Genomic DNA, 20,850 nt, shown 5'->3' with positions numbered 1-20,850 from the left:
TAGACAAACAGATGTTAGAAATGTTTATGTTTATATACTTAAAACTAATCATCTAATAAACATGCCTTAGAGCATTCACATCCAGCCCATCATATTTTTACCCTAAATTACACTAAAAAACACTACATTTTCTCTCTCATTTTCAATTAAATAATATTTTTTATACCTTTATCATTACCTTTTCTCTCTCATTCACTCACAACCACTTTCAAAATATATTAAAAAATTATAGGGGGTGAACAGTGTCCCCCCAAATATACAGATGAACAATAACATTTTCTCTCTCCTCCACTCACAACCACTTTTTATAGGGGGTGAACAGTGTCCCCCCAAATATACAGATGAACAATAACATTTACTCTTTATATTTTAAAAACACCACACACACAATTTGATTACTTGGATGTGAATGCTCTTAGACTGCCCCCAACGCTTCTTGTTGGGGGGTTGCACTTGATGATGTGGAGGATGCATTTGTAAAGGAAGCATTGGGGTAGGTGGCATTTAAGGGAGTTGCATGTAGGGAAGTGCACCTACATGCAGGAGAGAGAAGGTGAAGATGAGCCCTTTAAATGTTTTTAAGATAAAAAAAGAAATTGTGACGTGGAAGAGAGATGATACATTTGGGAAGGATGAGTTGTAGTTAAAAAGAGGAGAGAGAATGCATGTAGGAAGAATGGGTTAAAAACTGATGTGACAGTGATGACTAGGATGCATGTAGTAAATACAGGCCGTATTGCGGACAGTTTTATTCATTAGCTATTATTGACTTTATAAAGCCGCTTCAGTAAGAAGACAAAGGCCTAAAACTGAAATTTCACACATCTAATTTTAAATTTGTCGATTATCATTTTTTTTTTTCTGAATGTTAAGTTTTCAATGTATAATTACCTTCAATCATTGTTTAAGAAAATATATATTAGTAAGTTTAGAGAAAAATATATTGAGTTGTATTTTTTTTCCAAACCAGTATTAAAAGAAAAAAAAAAAAGTTAAAATAAAGAAGACCACATGTAAAGCAAACACAAACTTAAATAGTAAGATGTTTATGTTACCCTATTATCGACAGATCAAACCATTTGATATTATTGGATTTCTATTTTGACCAAATACTTAGAAGAAATCGATGAAGAAGTATCAAAAAACGGCATAGGATGAACATGCTTTGCCCGATTCATTAATGGTGAGATGACTAAAGCATTCTTGTCAGTTGAAATCCATCATCTTATAAGGGTGTAAGGGGTGCTCACCTAATAGGTGAGTCCCCCATCTTACACACAGCCAATCAGATCAAGCCACGTCAACTCCCCTAATACACTCCCCTAATACTTTGTTTTGATGGCGGCACTCACCTAATAGGGGAGTTGTTGTTTTTTTTTTTATTCTAAAATAATGCATGTTTTATAAATTAAAAAAAGATTAGTAAAAATAAAAATTAAATAAAAGACATTTCATTAAATTAAAAAAAAAACATTCGAACTAGAAAAAAAGATACATTCAACCTAAAAAAATATAAAAACAAACTACTCCTCGTCCGAATCAACTTCAAGGTGAGGCAAATCTAAACTTCCGAGATGCTCAACGAGATCGTGTTTTAGCCTCCAATGCGTGTCTTCGTCAATGAGCTCCGTATAGGCTGTATCATCGAAGACGGGTTCGGCTGGAGGATCTTGAATATGAACCGGTGCTATCGCCCTTCCGTCGTCTTTTATAATCATGTTGTGTAAAATAAGGCACGTATACACGATGGACCTTATTTTTTTCACCGTTTTCGAACGCATTGGACGATTTAGTATTCCCCACTTCGACTTTAACACACCAAACGCCCGTTCCACATCTTTTCTTGCGGCCTCGTGTTGCCTCTTGAATTTTTTTTCGTTCGGGTCGTGTGGATATGGAAAAGACTTCACGAACACGGACCAGGTAGGGTAGATCCCATCAGTAAGATAATACCCGCGTTTGTATAAATGGTTGTTCACTTGAAATGGACAATTTGGCGCCGTTCCATTTCGTTGAGCAAGAAATAACGGAGATTGTTGCAGCACGTTGATATCGTTTTGTGAACCCGCTGGCCCACAAAAAGCATGCCAAATCCACAAATCTTGAGACGCTACCGCTTCTAACATAACCGTCGGGTATTGATGATCGCCTCTCATGTATTGTCCACGCAATTCTGTGGGGCACATTCTCCAGACGAAGTGTGTACAATCCAGACTCCCTAACATACCAGGTAGGTGATGCCTATCCTCATGAGCCTGATACAATAGCGCGATGTCGTGGCTCGTTGGTCTACGTAGGAATTCACCGCCATACCTTTTAAAAATAAAAATTAAATAAAAGACATTTCATTAAATTAAAAAAAAACATTCGAACTAGAAAAAAAAATACATTCACCGCCATACCTTTTACATACCGTCTCGCAGAAATATTCAAGGCACTCACGAGAGGTCCTTTCAGACATATTTAAATACTCGTCCCCCTCGTCTGGTGGGTTACCGGTTGCAAGTTGTTTAATTGCCGAAGTAACCTTTTGCAACGGTGTAAAGCTTTTCTTCATTCTCCCGTCTAAGCCTTCTTGAAACCACTCGTCATACGCTTCCACGTCACTAACAATTTTTAGGAACAAAGACTTGGACATACGAAACCTGTGACGAAAAGTATCTTCACTAAATTTTGGATTTTCATCAAAATAATCGGCCATGAGTGTCTCGTGGCCCCCCACACGATCCCGACGGACATATTTTTTTTTACTAGACGATGCCGTGTCTAGTAGCTCCGCTTGCTGGATGAGATTTTGGAAGAAAACTAAGCTACTATCGCTTGACGACGCATCTCCATCGTCGGGAAAGTCGGGTATGGTAGAAAGAAACGGGAACTTGGAATCCATTTTGTGTTTGAAAGATATAAATTTGAGAATTTTGGTGTTGGTTTGTTGTGAATGTGGTAAAAAAAAGAATAAGATTGGTTAGTATATATATTGTTTTAAAAAAAATTGATTTTTTTTTTTATTAAAGTCGACCGTTGGTAAACGGTCATATCTCGTTCAGCGTGCAAATTCATTCGGCAAGCCCACACCCAAAATGAACCCCGATTCGGGACCCTGCGGGGATGGTGGCGGTGTTCCCGGTCGGGGAAATCATTCACCGAGCCCCTCCCCGATTGCGCCCCGTACACCCTTAACTAATAATAATAAAATAAAAAAAAATCTTCACTTTGAGCAGTGCACCATGAGATGATTTTTGTATAGGTGGTAATAAAGGAGTTTTAGACTTTTTATATAAAATCCTAAACTAAATAACCTGCTACTATTTTAATTCATACACATCCAACCTTCTTACCTTCTTTCATCGACACACACACAGATGTATGGTTTTTCTACGTATGTTATTATAACGAAGCATTAGAAGTGGTTTCTAATTAATAAAAAAAAAATTCTTCATCATTGTTATCGCATTATGTTGTAGTAATAACAAAAGTCTTTATACTGATATTATACTTTGAATGTTCATAGTTGTATTCTTTTCTGTTTCATACTTGCATTTTCATCTGTGTATATGTTAATCTTATTTAATGTTAATATGATTTTAAATTAACTGATAGTGTTGTAATCGGTTTGTATGAAATAAATATATTTCAACATCACTTACTTTTGTTTCAATATGTTGATGTAGATATGATGAATTCTCTTAGTCACCTATTCTAAATTTACTATACGAACACTAACATCTTTTATATATAAAAAAATATATATGTATTTTGTAGCTTTATTTTCATCCATTATACTCAAATACGTTATACGTTGTTAGCTTTTACATGTTAGTTATTACATTGTTATACAATAATATAATTGTTTTTGCTATTTAAATCAATAAGTTGTTAATTTCAATATGAACTTAAGATTTAAATATATGTATCCTTTAAATGTTAAGTAATTGTGTAATATTAAATGATTTTAATCTGACTACAATTGTTAATTTCTCTGAATGTGTATGCTATCATGCTTATGTGATCTTATTTTTTTAAATATTCCAACTGTATTTTTGTTTTCCAATATATTCTTATATAGTTATAGTAATACTTATTTTTTTTTCTAGACAACTATATACATCAACTGTATTTCATTTGTTATGTTTTATATTCTAACACAGTAGATCGTAAAATGGAAAAGATTGGCATGGAAATGGTTGTCGACGAAATTTTCTCAAGGCTCCCTGCAAAAGCTGTAGATCGATTCAAAATTCTTTCCAAATATTTTCGTAAGGAACTATCGACTCATAATTTTGAGTTGAAGTATTCTCGCCGGGCTGGAAATTCACTAAAAAAGAAACTACTGTCCTTGAAATATGAGTCGATAGTCGTCGACGATGTAGTAGGTGGGAATTTGGAACTCGATACGAGCAAAACAATAACTTTCCCATACAATATCCACCCTTCTTACTTACGTATTATATCGTCTTTTAACGGTCTGTTGTTAGTTTGCAATGAAAGGATTTTATGTGAGCTCATGCTTTGGAACCCAACAACGGGCCGCTTTAAGTTGATATCCGACGACTACTTTAATCATCGTTTTGATCGTAACTCTGATACCGGTGGAATGTACTTTGACCAGTTTGACGATCTCAAAGTGCTTCACATAAAGTGTTGCCGTAACGTTGGTACTGCCCGTGTTTACTCACGACGTCTTGACTCTTGGAGAAAAATAGATTTCCTCAACGGTTCTAAACTGGCTTCATCGTCTTATTCATGGTCTCCTGCAACTTATTCCGGCAAAACCATATATTTCATGGTTTCAAATTATTGGTTTCCTCCTGGGGAGAGGAACATAGTTACTTTTGATGTTATTTCTGAATCTTTCAGCGTACTTTCTTTTCCCGAGCGTATGGAAGTCAATCCCTGTCAAGGACATTTTCTAAGCATTTCGAACAAGCTTCATGTGATTGTCGTTGGACGTGCTGATGAACTAAAGGCTGATTTGTACAAGTTAGAACATGATGATTGGGTCAAGGTTTTTTCTTTCGATAACCCTCACATACTTGATTATCATGCAAGGATGCAAAGGACAAATATAATTCAAGACAAAAAGTGGTTGATAACAAGTATTTGGGGTGATTTTGTTGAAGTTGACTTGTGCAATGAAGCTTTCAACTACCTCCAACATGTTGACAACTACAACGGTCCGAAAGGGGCGTTATTTATTGAGACCATTGTTTCTCCATTCGAGACATAAATTATGATTGGATTTTATACTTTTTTTGTCTTTTGGCTCTAGAACTTTATTATTTGTTTCAAGTATCTGATTTTATTTTATTTTTTATGTCTAATGATAAAATAACTTTTTATTTTTTGGGGTTTTTTCCGTATGCATAATAAATGTATTTCTAGCTTATAATTCAGTTTGTTCTTATCGAATGATATTATCTCAAACTTTTGTCATGCTACTATTCTATCATTGTATAATGGTATTTTAGGATTTAAGATAACACAACGTACGTATGAATTAGTATCTTAACTTTAATTTCGACATTCTGATCCTTAGTTTCAATTTAAATGGACTTACATTTGGAATGTTGTATGCTTACATCTTAGCAGAATTTCAGGAATGTCTAAAAGAAAATATTTCAACTCTTCATCTTTATCTAATAACACCGGAAAGGAAAACATTTCAAACGGTAATGTCATGAATTTAGCACTTCATTCAGCTTTTTATAATATATGTTTATGAACATGTTTAACTTTTATATAATCATTTTTATTACAGATGATACATCTTTTGTACCTACTAATCCATCCTCCAATACTACATCCGGTACGATTCTAACTTCGCAATAATATAAGTTATCTTTTAATTATAGGTATTATAACTTAATACATAAATTAGGTTTGCCATTGGCCAAAGGAAATAAAGTAAATTTAATATATTATACTACGATTGCTAATATGAATATTAGCAATGTCTTAAGAGTTAGTGCGTTTTTTCTAAAGTTAACATCCTTTTATTGCCGTGCAGTTCGTCGAGGAAGAAGACCACTATCGAACATTACAAACGGTACCACTTAACAATATTTTTTACTTTGTTGTGTTTTTAACTTTAATTTCATATTTCTGTTAAAATAATATGTTGCAATTTAGGTACAATTTTTTTTAAAAACATTATTGTTAATCTTATGTGTGTTGAATTATTAATTGTGATCTCTGTTGATGGTGTTGAAGCTGTTATCCCCGTTGTTACTCAAGATCAGGCAAAACAGAGTCGGAAAATAAGGAAATTATTGTTGGATAAGAAGAAATCTAATTTAGCTGGATGTTCATCAGGTTCTATCAATAATAATGCATCTTTTTAATAGCTGTTATATAATAACATATAATAATACTCTTGCATTTTTTCAATATTTATAAATATATTTATTTTAACTGAATGTTATGTTTTATTTTCATGCTTTCTTTATCTCCCACCTTCTGTTGTATTTGAATACATAGATAACAGCCGATTAAGGGAATTAATTTTGGATAATAAAAGATCTCATACGAGACCCATCATATCAGACACCAATATAAATTTACCGACTTCTTATCCATCCAATTCAACTTCAAAGGTCATTGCTAATGTTACGACAACCCGACCATTCACGCCACGAAGTAAGCACTTATTAACCTTGATACATTTAACTGTTATGCATTGTTTGTTAAATTATTAATTGTGATCTATATTTGTTGTGTTGTAGCTGTTATTCCCATTGTTAGTCAAGATGAGGCAAAACAAAGTCGTAAAATAAGGAAATTATTATTGGATAACAAGAGGTGTAAATTACATGGACAATTATCAGAAGATGTCACTAATAATGCCACAACAAATGATTCGATAACAACTCATGGTACGCGCGTTGATACAAAATACTTATCGGTATCTATATTTATTTGATTACTGAATTGTTTTTTTTTTTTTCATGCTTTCTTTATTTCCCACATTCGATTTTATTTTAATACATAGAAAACAGCCGATTAAGGGAAGATATTTTGGATAGCAAAAGATCTGATACGAGACACATCATATCATACACCAATATAAATTTACTGCCTTCTTCTCCAACCGAGTCAATTCCAAATGTCATCTCTAATGTTACAGAAACCACACCATTGATGCCAACAAGTAAGGACTTATTAACCTTCGTATATTTTAATGTGCTTTATCTAAATTAATATATTTAGGTTTTTTTATAAACTTTTTTTGTATATCTTACTAGGTAATGTTAGTTTTATTACTAACAATGTCACTCAACCAACAAACTGTACTTCGCGTCATATTTCTTTTAACCTGACATCATTCACCGGCACCTCCACTATGCTTCAAAATTCATCTTTGGAAAGGTTGTCATCCGGAAAACGAAAGTTAATTAGCACACCACGAATTACATCTCCAATACCAATTATGGATTTCAATACAGAGGAAATCGTAGATCAAGATCCGTTCAAGGGTCTCTCAAAAGGTACATGTCTAATTATTTGTAGTATAACCTCTTTAAGGTATTAAATGTTACAATTAGATAGTATTTTTCTTATTAAATCACTATTTTATTTGGTTTTTATTAAATTTCAATACAAATTATTTGGATCATGGTGACCAATGCGTTACCTGTGAAGTATGTAATGCAAAGTTATGGGATGCAGAAAAAGGAAGAGGAAGAAGAAAGGATGGGAAAATGTGTTATTTCTTATGTTGTTCTTACGGCATAGTAGAGCTTCCAGATTACAAAGATGCCAGAGGAAGTTATCGTATCCTATTTAGTAAAAAAAATAATGAAAGCAAGCATTTTTTGAAGAATATTCGCCGTTACAATTCCATGTTCGCATTTACTTCAATGGGTGGTAAGGTTGATTCAACGGTTAATAGAGGCAATGCTCCTTTTTGCTTTAGAATTAGTAGAGAAAATTACCATTCAATTGGAAGTCTTATGCCCAACAACGGAGCGCAACCAAAATTTTGCCAACTATACATATATGATACCGAGAACGAACTTACAAACAGGCAAGCGATATTTAGGTAACTTCCGTTGGTTATTATTAACATTCGCATACTTATTTACATTATTCATTTTGTATTATATGTCAATCTTAATAATATTTGATAACTTTTGTTAACAGTCGTTCAGAGGATTCATCGTCTTCTTATTCTGCTACTCTTGATCGTAAGTTAATAGAACATATAAAAGATGTTTTAGATAACGACAATGAGTTGGTCAAAACTTACAGAAGAGCTAGGGATTTTCTTCAAGACAGCCCTCATGTAAATTTGAAGCTTCGCCTAATCGGAACAAGAGAAAAAGATGGTCGGAGGTATAACTTACCAACGGCGGGTGAGATTGCCGATCTCATTGTTGGAGATATAGAAAATGTAATTGACAATAGAGATATTGTTGTTGAGACTCAAACTGGTACACTGAAGAGAATTAGTGAGTTGCACCCGTCATATCTCGCACTACAGTATCCGATTTTGTTTCCGTACGGAGATGATGGCTACAGAATTGATATCCCTCACAGAGGTGTCATTGATGTTGTTAATAAGAAACGTCCAAATTGTACTATGAGAGAGTTCTTTGCTTATCGTATGCAGGATCGGATAAATCAGTTTTCGTTAATCTTGAATTCTAGGAGGTTATTCCAGCAGTTCTTGGTTGATGCTTATACTATGATAGAGAGTGAGAGACTTAGCTATATACGATATCAACAGAAAGGATCTTAGGTCTGACACATATGAAAGCCTCCGTAAATTAAAAACACATGGTCAAGATGATATATCTAAGGCTGGAAAACGTATCTTCTTGTCATCTTCCTTTACTGGTGGAGCACGATATATGATGCAAAACTATTTAGACGCTATGGCTCTGTGTAAATGCTTTGGTTATCCGGATTTTTTTTATAACCATAACATGCAATCCCAAATGGCCAGAGGTTCAACGCTTTCTCAAAGACACCAATCTCAGTCCGGAAGATAGGCCTGATATCCTTTCCAGATTGTTCAAAATTAAGCTTGATTCAATTTGCAAAGATTTAAAAAAGAATCATCTATTTGGCAAAGCTTCAGCAGGTACATTTTTTAAAATACAAATCAAATTAATATTTATGCCGTAAAGTGTAAAAATTTGTGTACTTTTTGTAGTTGTTTACACAATCGAGTTTCAAAAACGTGGTTTGCCTCATGCCCATTTATGCTTATTCATGGAGCCTGAATCGAAATTACCTACGGTGGACCATGTTGATGGATTTATATGCGCAGAAATACCTGACAGAAATCAAGATCCAGAATTATTCATGCTTGTGAAAGAATATATGATACACGGTCCATGTGGTAATGCTAGGTTGAGTTCTCCATGTATGGTTGATAGGAAGTGTTCAAAAGGCTTTCCCAAAGACTTTCAAGATCATACTACACTATATTCAAACGGGTTTCCTTTATACAGAAGGAGAAACAATGGCGCTTTTGTTGTGAAAATAAAATTGACCTTGATAACAGAAGTGTGGTACCGTACAACAAAAAATTATTGAAAAGGTATCAAGCTCATATAAATGTTGAATGGTGCAATCAGGCCGCTTCGATAAAGTATCTGTTTAAATACATTAATAAAGGACCTGACCGAGCGACTATAGCTGTTGTTCAAAGCGATAATCAATCTGACGAACAAGTACAAGACGAGATAAAAGAGTATTACGATTGTCGATATATATCAGCTTGCGAAGCATCTTGGAGGATATTTGCCAATGAAGTGCATTATAGACGACCTTCTGTTATGAGACTTCCGTTCCATCTACCTGGCCAACAACCTGTTGTTTTCGGACCTGATGAGGATATTAACTATGTTCTAAACAAACCATCTGTTAAATCTTCAATGTTTCTCTCATGGATGGAACGTAATAAAGACCCAAATGACACGTTGGCCCGTACACTTACATATGTTCAGTTTCCCAGTTTTTATGTTTGGAAGCTTGATAAGCGAGTATGGGAACCTAGACAAAGGAAAACAGCTATTGGCAGGATTCATTCCGTACCTCCGTCACTTGGTGAAGCTTATTTTTTGAGAATTCTGCTTAACAAGGTCAGAGGACCAACATCGTTTGATGACATTAAAACAGTTAATGGTCATGTTTACGATACATATAGAGATGCTTGCTACGCGCTCGGTCTTTTGGATGATGACTCCGAGTATGTGGAGGCAATAAAGGAAGCAAGTTTATCAGGAAGCGCTTCATATATTCGTAATTTATTTTGTACCATGCTGTTATCCAGTAGTCTTTCTAGACCTGAGGTTGTTTGGGAAAGTTCATGGAAATACATGACAGACGATTTTTTATATAGACTTCAGAAATACCATCGAGTTACAGGTAAGTTTTGTGTACAATAAATGTTAGTATTTATATTATCAAATACATTATTTAATGTTTTAGATATTATTTAATTTCGGTTTTGTTATTATGAGGAGTTTGATATATTTTTCGTATTGCACAGCGTTATCAATTCCGGAGCACCAACTGAAAAACTATGCTTTGTGCGAGATTGAGAAGTTTTTACTGCGAAATAATTCATCCTTGCGAAGATTTCAAACAATGCCATTTCCAGATATGTCGTCTTCAGGCAGTTCAGATAGTCGTTTGATATTCGAGGAGCGGGCCTATGATATAACACATCTTGGAAATCTCTACGATAGTCAGTTGACAATGTTAACTGATGAACAACGCTCTGTCTTTGAAGAAATTATGGCAGCAGTGAATGGTGATAACGGTGGGATTTTTTTCCTTTACGGCTATGGTGGAACAGGTAAAACTTTTCTATGGAAGACATTGTCCGCTGCAATTAGATCAAAAGGTCAAATCGTCTTAAATGTGGCTTCAAGTGGAATTGCATCGTTGTTGTTAGATGGTGGCAGGACTGCACATTCGAGGTTTCACATACCTTTGAATCTTACTGAAGACTCTGTATGTAATATAAAACCAGAAAGTGACGTGTCTAAATTATTGCATGAGACGAAATTAATAATTTGGGATGAAGCACCTATGGTACACAAACATGCATTCGAAGCGCTGGATAGAACAATGAATGACGTTTTCAACATCGACCCATCTCTCAATTCAGACATCTGGTTTGGAGGTAAGGTAATTGTTTTTGGTGGCGATTTCAGACAAATATTACCTGTTGTTCCAAACGGTGGAAGACAAGAGATTGTTAATGCCTCATTATGTTCGTCTTACTTGTGGAGTAAATGTAAATTGCTAAGATTAACAAGAAACATGAGGTTAACCGTTGGACGGTCGACGACAGATATTGAAGAAATAAACAGTTTTGCCAAATGGCTTTTGGATTTGGGTGAGGGTAATGTTGGTGGTCCAAATGATGGGGAAGCAACTATTCAAATACCACAAGATCTTCTGATTACTGATGAATCTGACCCAATTGCAAGTTTAATTGATTTTGTTTATCCATCAATCTTGCAAAACATCAACAACCATAATTATTTTAGTGAGCGCGCTATACTTGCACCGAAGAATGATGTTGTGCATGAGATTAATGACAGGTTACTCTCAATGTTTCCTGGTGAAGAAAGAGAGTATCTTAGCTCTGACAGTCTTTGACCGACTGAAGATGTAAATGCTACACAACAAAGAATATACTCTCCGGATGTGCTCAATGGACTTAAAATATCTGGCTTACCAAATCATAGGTTGGTGCTAAAAGTTGGTGTTCCAGTAATGTTATTACGAAATATTGACCAACGGAATGGTTTGTGCAACGGTACAAGGCTACAAGTAAAAAAGTTGTACAACCGTGTAATAGAAGCCGAGATAATATCTGGTGCAAATATTGGTACTTCTACATATATACCTCGAATTAATTTGATCCCTTCTGATAAAAAGATTCCTTTTGCTTTTCAAAGGAGGCAATTTCCACTTTCCGTATGTTTTGCGATGACAATAAACAAAAGTCAAGGCCAGTCGCTTTCAAGAGTTGGTTTGTACCTGAAACAACCCGTCTTCTCTCATGGTCAATTGTATGTTGCTTTATCAAGGGTGAAAACAAGAGATGGGGTCAAACTACTCATACTTGACAACAATGGAAAACCGACAGATAAAACAAGTAATGTTGTTTATAAAGAGATTTTCAACGAATTATAATTGATAAATGTATTGCGTTGCTTCTAATTAATGACTAACGTTTGATGATTTCTGATTGTTGCATATTCATGTATTTATATTTAAACACTCTTCCTATTAAATTTTATATCAATCAATTCATTTATTCGTAATCCATACACAACATATGATATAAAACAACTAATATCGTGTATAGACAGATTTTCAACGATTTGTGATTGTTGGTTATTCATGTGTTTCAATATGTGGTTCAAACATTATATATTTGTTCGTGTTTTAACGTGTATCAAATTATAATATTTATGTTAACGGTGATATTAAAGATATTTCCTTTTTGCATCCCGTGAAATTCACGGGTACTTAAACTAGTTTTATATAAAAACAAATTCTTAGATCATTTCAATGTACCACCATCTGCAAACAAAAAAAAATACGTATTAGTTTTGAGTATTGGGAAATATAGGTAGTTAGATAAAATGGTTACACATTTACTCTACCAGTATATAATTTGTCCTCATAACTTGATATGAAATCGATTGTACAACGTATTACTGATGTTAAACAAAAACAATGAAACTTAATGTGGTGATTTCATAAGCTAAACATAGAAAAAATAAACAGGTAATCTAATAAAAAAACACAAAAGATTATGAAACTGAGTCCAACCCATAACTAACAAAAGAATTGCAATGCAAGAATCCTTTGTAGTATCAAATCATTAGAATGAAAAAAAAAAAAAAGAAATTCAAGGTTAGGGTTCGAACCTTTTGATGTAGGATTATCAATGCCTGCAAGTTAAATGAAGACAAGTTTAAGTAAACAATTTTTGAATCTTTAATGAAAAAGGTTGAATATGTTATTGCACAAAAACACATATTAGGAAAGTTTTAATTAATCGGGTCGGGTTATTTGATGGCTCCATAGGGTAATCCGGAAATAAATGAAGGAGAGTAAAAGGGTTTATGAAAATGGAGGGAAAACACAATTAAGGTGAAACCAGGGAGTGACACGTGTCACCCACCTGTTTCTTTTATATATATATATATATATATATATAGAAAAAGTATATCGTATATTACGACTTAACGTACTCTACGTACGACAACGTGCGTGATTTATTATATATATATATATATATATATATATATATATATATATATATATATAATAAATGAATAAGGTTTGGGACACGTGTCGGGTTGTGGTGCAGCCACACTAGATTTTTGGCGGGAAAATAAGAGAAATGTCTAATTTGTACACGGGATCCGTTTATTGTATCCAAACCCGCATGGATTGACCCGGGTATATAAGAAACTAAAAAACCCTAATCATTCTAATTCCTCATACGTTTCACCACCGCTACTTTGCAAAACCCTAGAAAACTCTTCAGATCTTGAATCCCAATCGTAATCTACTCTTCTTCGATCGTCGCCACCCAAAAGTTGCCTCTAAAGATTGTATTCATGGTAAGTTTATGTATCCGATTCGAAGTTCTTGACATTTGATTTTGATATATTCGTTTTCAACTGTTAGTCAGAAAGCCTACTTGCCATGGGAGATTATGATCGGATTTCTGTTCGTGAAGCTCTTGGAGGCGGCGCAGGTCTCTTTCTCTATTTCTTTTGCACATTTGATCTCATCACAATTTTTCTTTTTGATCGTAGTCGATTTAGATATCAGAAACAATTCATTCCGTTATAATACTGTTGCTTTCCTTGATCAAGTATATATCTGTATGCACATTCTAATACGATTCGATTGGGGTCGTGACTTGTAATAATATATTTTCTTTCTTTTCAATTGTTCGCAATATGTTTCTACGGTGGGTCACGGGATGGTGTTCCATCATTTCATTAAAAATATAGTGACACCGGTCATTAGTCTCGATTTTTATAAACTAAATTAGTAGAGGTTGTAATTTGACCCAATTTTTACAAGGCTAGGGCCGCTTAGGTTATTTTTAATCTAAAACTGGTCAAATGGGTTAAAGTCTACTAAAATATATCTTTGTTTCATACAAGCTTTCAAATTGCTAAATGAGAGATTTTGATTGTTATTGTAAATGTGTTTCTGTAATCACATTTATTGCATCAATTATTCATTAATTTTTTTTGGAAAAGATGAAAAAAAAAGTTAACCTACATGTTTGAACCCATTACTCAACCTATCCACATATACATGAAATATGTATCTGATGAAATTGCTTGAAACACATATCAGTTTAGTAACCATGAGATGGCAGAAGAGATGAAGAGTTGTTTAGTATCTGAGTGACTCATTTGCTTGTCAGGATCTTGAAACAAAGCATACGAAAAATCTGCATCATTATTCTTTTTATTGGTGTGATTTGGTTATTCTGATTCAACCTCTTTTGCTAATGAGAATCGAGAGAGTTATTTTTTATGACAAATTTTGATTTTGATTGTTTGAGATTTACCTAAACTCTTTCGAGCCGATTTCAAGTTTTTGATAGTTGGAAGTTGAAGTGCGGCTAGGAATTTCGTCGAACATGGGATGACTGACGAAAAACTATGTAATGTTTCCGAAGAGGTACTCTTTATTTGTCAATTAATTAGGGTTAGATTTTAAGAGGCTCAAATTTAGGATTATAATTTCATCATTCTGAATTCTTTGGTTTTAAAGATGTTACAGGTAGCTATTAGAGTTTGTGTTCTGTGAATTTTTTAGTTGCTAACATAAGGATTGTCATGGTATCAATGCAGGCCTATGCTCCATATTAACTCCCTGTGTTTACGAAAGGCTATTTATTTATTTTCGACAAGAAGCCAGCTCATTTGCTGATAAGCCAGTTTGCTTGATATGATATCATTGGGGAAGTCGCGAAGGTTATTTATTTATTTTCGACAATTTCTGTTTTTGTGAATTTTTGAGTTGCTAACAAGATTCATATGTATCCATTGTTGTTTCCTCTTCGTTTGAAACGACCTTGGTATCCCGGACCTTCATCTTTTCAAGGTAAATGAGTCAGTTTGACCCGTAACCACGTCTTTGCATGGTTAAACCTTTTTATGTCATGAGAACTGATTGTGTTTAATTTTTTGTGTTATAAAGTTGCACGGATCCAGAGACTTGCAAGCGCCAGATTAGTGAAGATTTTCAGCAGGAGAAATGTTCTATAGATAATTAAGTCATATATTGCTTACAAACTTTATGTTACATTATTAATATTTATTCGTATTTATCAAATACATAAGATCTTACGTTGGTTAGTTACTTATTATATGTATAGGTACTTTCAAATACTTTTCTTGATCGTGGGTTTGTTCGAAAATCTTGAAATAGCGTTAGACTCATTGGCTGTTTGTTGGGCAATACTTAGAGGTGTGTTGATGATATCAATCGGGTTTAATGCTGCCACAAGGTATGTTTCTATCAAAATACATTTGAGTTTGATAATTACTGAAGTTTTTTTTAAATGCTTATCTTTTTTCAAAAGGCTTGACCAAAAAAGGTCACTTTTTTAGTTATGTGTCTTAGATTTCTAACCAGTATTCAAGAATCTTGCTTTGTAGCAGTTGAAGTCGTCTTAGGTAGCGACTTCAACAAGATGCCAAATCGTATTCTATTTTCGGAACTTTCAAGACATAGTAGTGTTTATCTTATATAACTACTAACTTAGAAATGAAAAAAAAAGACCCATTTAAGCTTTATGTAAATAGACCTTTTAAAAAATCTATGATTAATTTACGTCTTAGTAACAAAAATGATGTATGTATGAGAATTTTAGAGTTAGCAACGAACTAGGTGCGGGACACCCAAAATCAGCAGTTTTTTGTTGTCGTAATAGTTAATCTTAGCTCCTTCATGATATCCTTAATATGTGTTATCATCCTCTATGCTCTAAAACATGTCATAAGCTATGCTTTTACCAACGGAAAAACAGTCACCAATGAAGTCGCATACCTCACACCTTTGTTTTCATGTTGCATCTTTCTTAACGACATTAACTTGTCCTTTTAGTTACGTATTTTGTTCCATATTTTCAAAGTACCGTCACAACAAATTTGTTAAATTGACCAGAAATCAGCTCATTTATGACAGAAGAGTTTGTGATAATTGTTCCTCAAATGTGATTTTTATTTGAATATAGCAAGACCCTTGTAACAGGATGTTTTCCATTTTGACCCATTGTTATAGTTTCATATCCATCTGTGAATACATATTCATGCCAAATCCTGACTAAGAGTCATTGATTTATTTCATGACTCATTTCTGATTACAGACTATAAATGCTATGTAATCAAACTTCATGGTCATGCTTCTACTCAACTTACATATTTATGTTCAAAACAGTTACAAACTTGGTTATTATTAAGGGCAAGCTGCACATAATAGAGATGATTTCACCTATAAATAGCTGATGTGGCATGAGTTAATACCACATGAGTTGCCACTGCCACATATGCAAAACGGTTTCCTAAAAATATTACCTCTATAGTTGTGAAAAAATAGTTATAGGATGTTTTGTGATCAATAGTTTTTTTGGAAAGTGGTGTTATTGTGTGATGAATATGGTTATTAGGTATTAAGCTGGACGCCTAGAGCGCTATACTTTCCCGGATTTGCCACAGCGGAACAGTGTGAAAGTATAATCAAGATGGCGAAAGTAAAACTTGCGCCTTCAAATTTGGCTTTACGAAAGGGAGAAACGGCTGAAAATACCAAGGGGATTAGAACAAGGTATTGATATAGCGTTACCTGTATGAGGAAAGCTAAATTAAAAGGTAATCAGAGATGGTATTTTTATTTTAGATGTGATGTACGTTCGTCTTTCTTATTTTTTGTTTTTTAAATAAACCAGTTTGGACATGTTCATAAGTGCATCTGAGGACAAAACGGGGATCTTGGATCAAATTGAGAAGAAAATAGAACGGGCTACAGTTATCCCAAGAAGTCACGGAGAGGTATTCTTTCATTACCATCTCAATAACTTGCAAGTTGAATTTAGTTTAATATTCAAGGAGGTGGCATAGCGGTAACCACTGGTTTCCACCTTATGCTTTACCTCGTACCATCATGTGGGTGTTGGTGGGGCCCAAGAAGTTTTTTGTTTAGAAGCACCAATGGCCCTTGCGGGTTCTCATGGTAACAAAAAAAGGTAGGGTTAATCTTTGTATTTACAAAAAAAGGGGTTTCCGTTCAGGACGTTAGGATTATCTTTCTGTTTTTGTTTACATCCCGATATGTAGATTACTCGTATGACTCATCTACTACATGTTTATGTAAGAATGTCGTTATTTTTCTGGCATTCAATGTTCTAAGGTATGATATTGGGCAAAGATATAATTCACATTATGATAATGAGATTCACTATACTGGGGATCTTGGAAATGTCACAATAAGCGAAGATGGTATATTATGTATTTCAAGAATTAGCATAATGATGTTCGCCTTTTCAATCTTTATAACATAATTCGTTATAGAAAAATTAAATTAAAATAATATCAAAATTATAATATCAATTTTTGAAATTGAAACTGTTGATATCGATTCAAGTTTGAATGACAATGATTTGTGTTAATCATGAAATTAAGCTTTGATTATGCATGTAATTGTGTTTACTTTTGAAAATTAACTGTGTGTTTATGGAATAATTTGTTTCGAAATCGGAACTGTTGATAGAATAACTAGACCAATTCAAGTTTAAAATGATAATCACTTGTGTTAATTTAAAATTTTTATTATGCATGTTAGTGTGTTTAATTTGTAGATTAACATTGCGATCTGTTGAACAAAGGGACGAAGTTTGCAGAGTTGGAACTTGCTAGAGCTAGACGATCGATTCAGCGAGCGGCTACTGTTCGTAACCTTTCTTAGCTTTTGCAAAACGGTGACGTTTTGTCCGGTGATATCTATCATAACCCCGGCGAGTTTTATCAGTAAGCTTCCATCACTTCTTATTAACTTTTATATTTTTGTTTAAATTTTATACTATGTACAACAATTTTTAATAGAGATGAGTATTTGGTATCGGGTACCGGTACCGTACCATGTATATTCGGTACCGATACCGGTACCCACTTTTCCTGTTTTTTCGGTACATGTACCGGTATTTACAGGTAAAACACCGGTATATACCCATTTTTTTCTTTTTTGTTACCGTACTGGTTCTGGTTCGGAACCGAACGAGTACCGTGCTTATCCTTAATTTTTGAAAGACTACCTTAGTTTTTGAAAGACTATCTGACGAAATTCACAATTTTTAAATGGTTATAAAACTCGTAGAAAATGATAATATTCGTAGTAAATTGACTTATTGTCACGTGAATAGTTTTAAGACTCGACTCACGTAAATCGCCGTATTGATCTTTGCCCTATATTTAAAGTTCTTGATCATGAGATTGAGGGTAAAGACGAAAGCTCAAAATATATATGAGGTAAATTGAAAGCTAAGTTTGAGAAATGGGTCAAACGAGTAGTTATTGGTTCTGACCGGATCCAGGATGCATTGACCCGAAACATCCAATGTTCTCACCAAAGGTCTTCAACCTGATCATTTTCTGCAGTTTTGCTCCAAGCTTCACATTTTGACTGCCCCTCACCTCGTGGGGCGTGGGGTGATACCAAATTTTTGTCATCTAAATATTGTTTCAATAAAATGATTTATACGGTTTCACGCATTAGATTTACCCTTAGGTGAATATCGACCCATTTGACCTCTTTATCTTTTAATCTATTTTTTATTTGACCCATAGTGATAAATGATTGCCCACTTCATGACATTCATTTAATCCAACAAATTGTTGCAAGATCTCTGGATGGGCTTTTAATTGAATATGGTGATATTCATAAGAAAGCTTTAAATGTTTGCACTATTACATCTCTTCGTGGTCATGCTTCTACTCAACTTACATATTTCTGTTCAAAACAGTTACAAAGTTGGTTATTATTAAGGGGAAGCTGCACATAATAGAGATGATTTTACCTATAAATTGCTGATGCGGCATGAGTTAATACCACACGAGTTGCCACATATGCAAAACTGTTTCCTGAAAATATTACTTCTATAGTTGTGAAAAATTAGTTATATGATGTTTTGTGATCAATAGGTTTTTTGGAAAGTGGTTGTGTTATTGTGTGATGAATATGGTTATTAGGTATTAAGTTGGACGCCTAGAGCGCTATACTTTCCCGGATTTGCCACAACGTTACAGTATATGAGAAAAGCTAAATTAAAAAGTAATCAGAGATGGTATTTTTATTTTAGATGTGAATATGTGATGTAAGTTCATCTTTCTTATTTTTGGTTTTTTAAATAAACCAGTTCGGGCATGTTCATAAGTGCTTATGAGGACAAAACGGGGATCTTGGATCAAACTGAGAAGAAAATAGAACGGGCTACAATGATCCCAAGAAGTTACGGAGAGGTATTCTTTCATTACCATCTCAATAACTTGCAAGTTGAATTTAGTTTAATCTTCAAGGAGCGGTAACCACTGGTCTTAACCTTATGCTTTAGCTGGTCTCAGGTGGGTGTTGATGGGGCCCATGAAGTTTTTTTTGTTTAGAAGCACCGGTGGCCCTTGCGTGGAGAAGGGAACACAAAATACCAAGTATATTCAAAGTGTTGTTTTTGTGATACTTATGAAACTGAGCTAAAAATTTGTGGTGAGAAGGGAAAGATGATACTTTAGAGGTTCAAAGTGTTGTTTATGTACTTTAGTTTTTTTCCTTAAATTTTCGTTTCTCCCAACTATTTATGTTTTGAAATTGTCTCAAACCTTAACATTCATATGTAAATATAAACATTTTTTTTAGGTAAGAGATAACTACTTTTAGAGTGAATTTCAAGTTTTGTCCTTTATCTTTAGGCCACTTTGCAAGTTTTGTCCTTTATGTTTAAATTTGACGAGTTTTGTCCTTTATATTTAAAAATCAAGCACGTTTTGTCCTTTATGCTTGATTTTTAAGAACAAAAAGTGCTTGATTTTTAAACATAAAGGACAAAACTTGCAAAGTGGCCTAAAGATAAAGGACAAAACTTGAAATTCACTCCTACTTTTACATAAAAATGGGAAAAGCATTGGGTTATGATTTAAATCCAATTAAATTAACTTGTCATTTGTCGTGTAATGATTTCATCACAATGATCAAAGTACTAATTTTGACATTAATCTATGAGTCTTAATAAAAGAAAAAAAAAAACAAAATATATAAAATTTTCTAAAAACGTTGTTTATAATATGTTTTTTAATTTTGTTAGTTGAAAATTAAACTAAAAGAGTAATATAATATAATTTAAAAACAAACAATACAACATTTTGTATGGATTTACGAAACATTTTTTAACTGAGATCTCATTAAGAATTAAAAGGTTATTAGCTTTACACGAAAACTATGAATATACATGGAGACAAAGTTAGGATACTGATGAAACGGAACAAATAAATTATTGTTGGGAGGGAAAGAAGATATTAATGAGTTTTAAAATGTTGTTTATGTATCTTTTATTATTTAAAACTAAATTTTCCTAACCCGGGATGTTCCCGGGTGATAGCCTAGTATATATATATATATATATATATATATATATATATATGTTTAGGGAGATGCCCACTATCTTAGACTATAATTATTAGAAATAGTAATTTTAAAAGGGGTTATGAGTTGTTGTTCGTTTACTTACCACTTTATTATGAAGATTGGTTGTGGATTTCTAATGATAACAATAAAAAGTATCAACAAGCGTAT

The 20,850-nt window shown here is 33.7% G+C and overlaps 2 protein-coding genes and 1 non-coding gene across 14 annotated transcripts; all 3 read left to right on the top strand.

Moving 5' to 3' along the window:
- The first annotated feature begins 4,159 nt into the window (after positions 1 to 4,159).
- On the top strand, positions 4,160 to 5,227 carry LOC110876905 (putative F-box/kelch-repeat protein At1g12870). The gene has a single exon (XM_022125062.1). It carries the CDS (start codon positions 4,160 to 4,162, stop codon positions 5,225 to 5,227), a length of 1,068 nt encoding a protein of 355 aa, XP_021980754.1.
- A 937-nt stretch (positions 5,228 to 6,164) lies between these two features.
- LOC110876906 lies at positions 6,165 to 12,159 on the top strand. The gene is made up of 10 exons (XM_022125063.1): positions 6,165 to 6,312; positions 6,723 to 6,872; positions 6,989 to 7,147; positions 7,242 to 7,484; positions 7,666 to 8,038; positions 8,140 to 8,693; positions 9,155 to 9,480; positions 9,582 to 10,374; positions 10,499 to 11,594; positions 11,709 to 12,159. Exons 1-10 carry the CDS (start codon positions 6,165 to 6,167, stop codon positions 12,157 to 12,159), a joined length of 4,293 nt encoding a protein of 1,430 aa, XP_021980755.1.
- A 1,320-nt stretch (positions 12,160 to 13,479) lies between these two features.
- LOC110879957 lies at positions 13,480 to 19,921 on the top strand. Of its 12 annotated transcripts, none has more exons than XR_004868121.1 (10): positions 13,480 to 13,604; positions 13,676 to 13,741; positions 14,612 to 14,688; positions 14,862 to 15,114; positions 15,211 to 15,520; positions 16,682 to 16,883; positions 16,961 to 17,063; positions 17,897 to 18,038; positions 19,424 to 19,526; positions 19,619 to 19,921. It is a non-coding gene; the product is annotated as an uncharacterized LOC110879957 (transcript). The 12 variants fall into 12 exon arrangements; XR_004868112.1 differs by having other exon boundaries at positions 13,672 to 13,741; XR_004868115.1 differs by having other exon boundaries at positions 13,672 to 13,741; positions 14,602 to 14,688.
- Positions 19,922 to 20,850: the final 929 nt, after the last annotated feature.

This window comes from Helianthus annuus, chromosome 9 (assembly GCF_002127325.2).
Source record: "Helianthus annuus cultivar XRQ/B chromosome 9, HanXRQr2.0-SUNRISE, whole genome shotgun sequence".
Taxonomy (NCBI): domain Eukaryota; kingdom Viridiplantae; phylum Streptophyta; class Magnoliopsida; order Asterales; family Asteraceae; genus Helianthus; species Helianthus annuus.
Note: the sequence above shows the minus strand (reverse complement) of the source record. Positions and strands in the feature narration are given on the sequence as shown.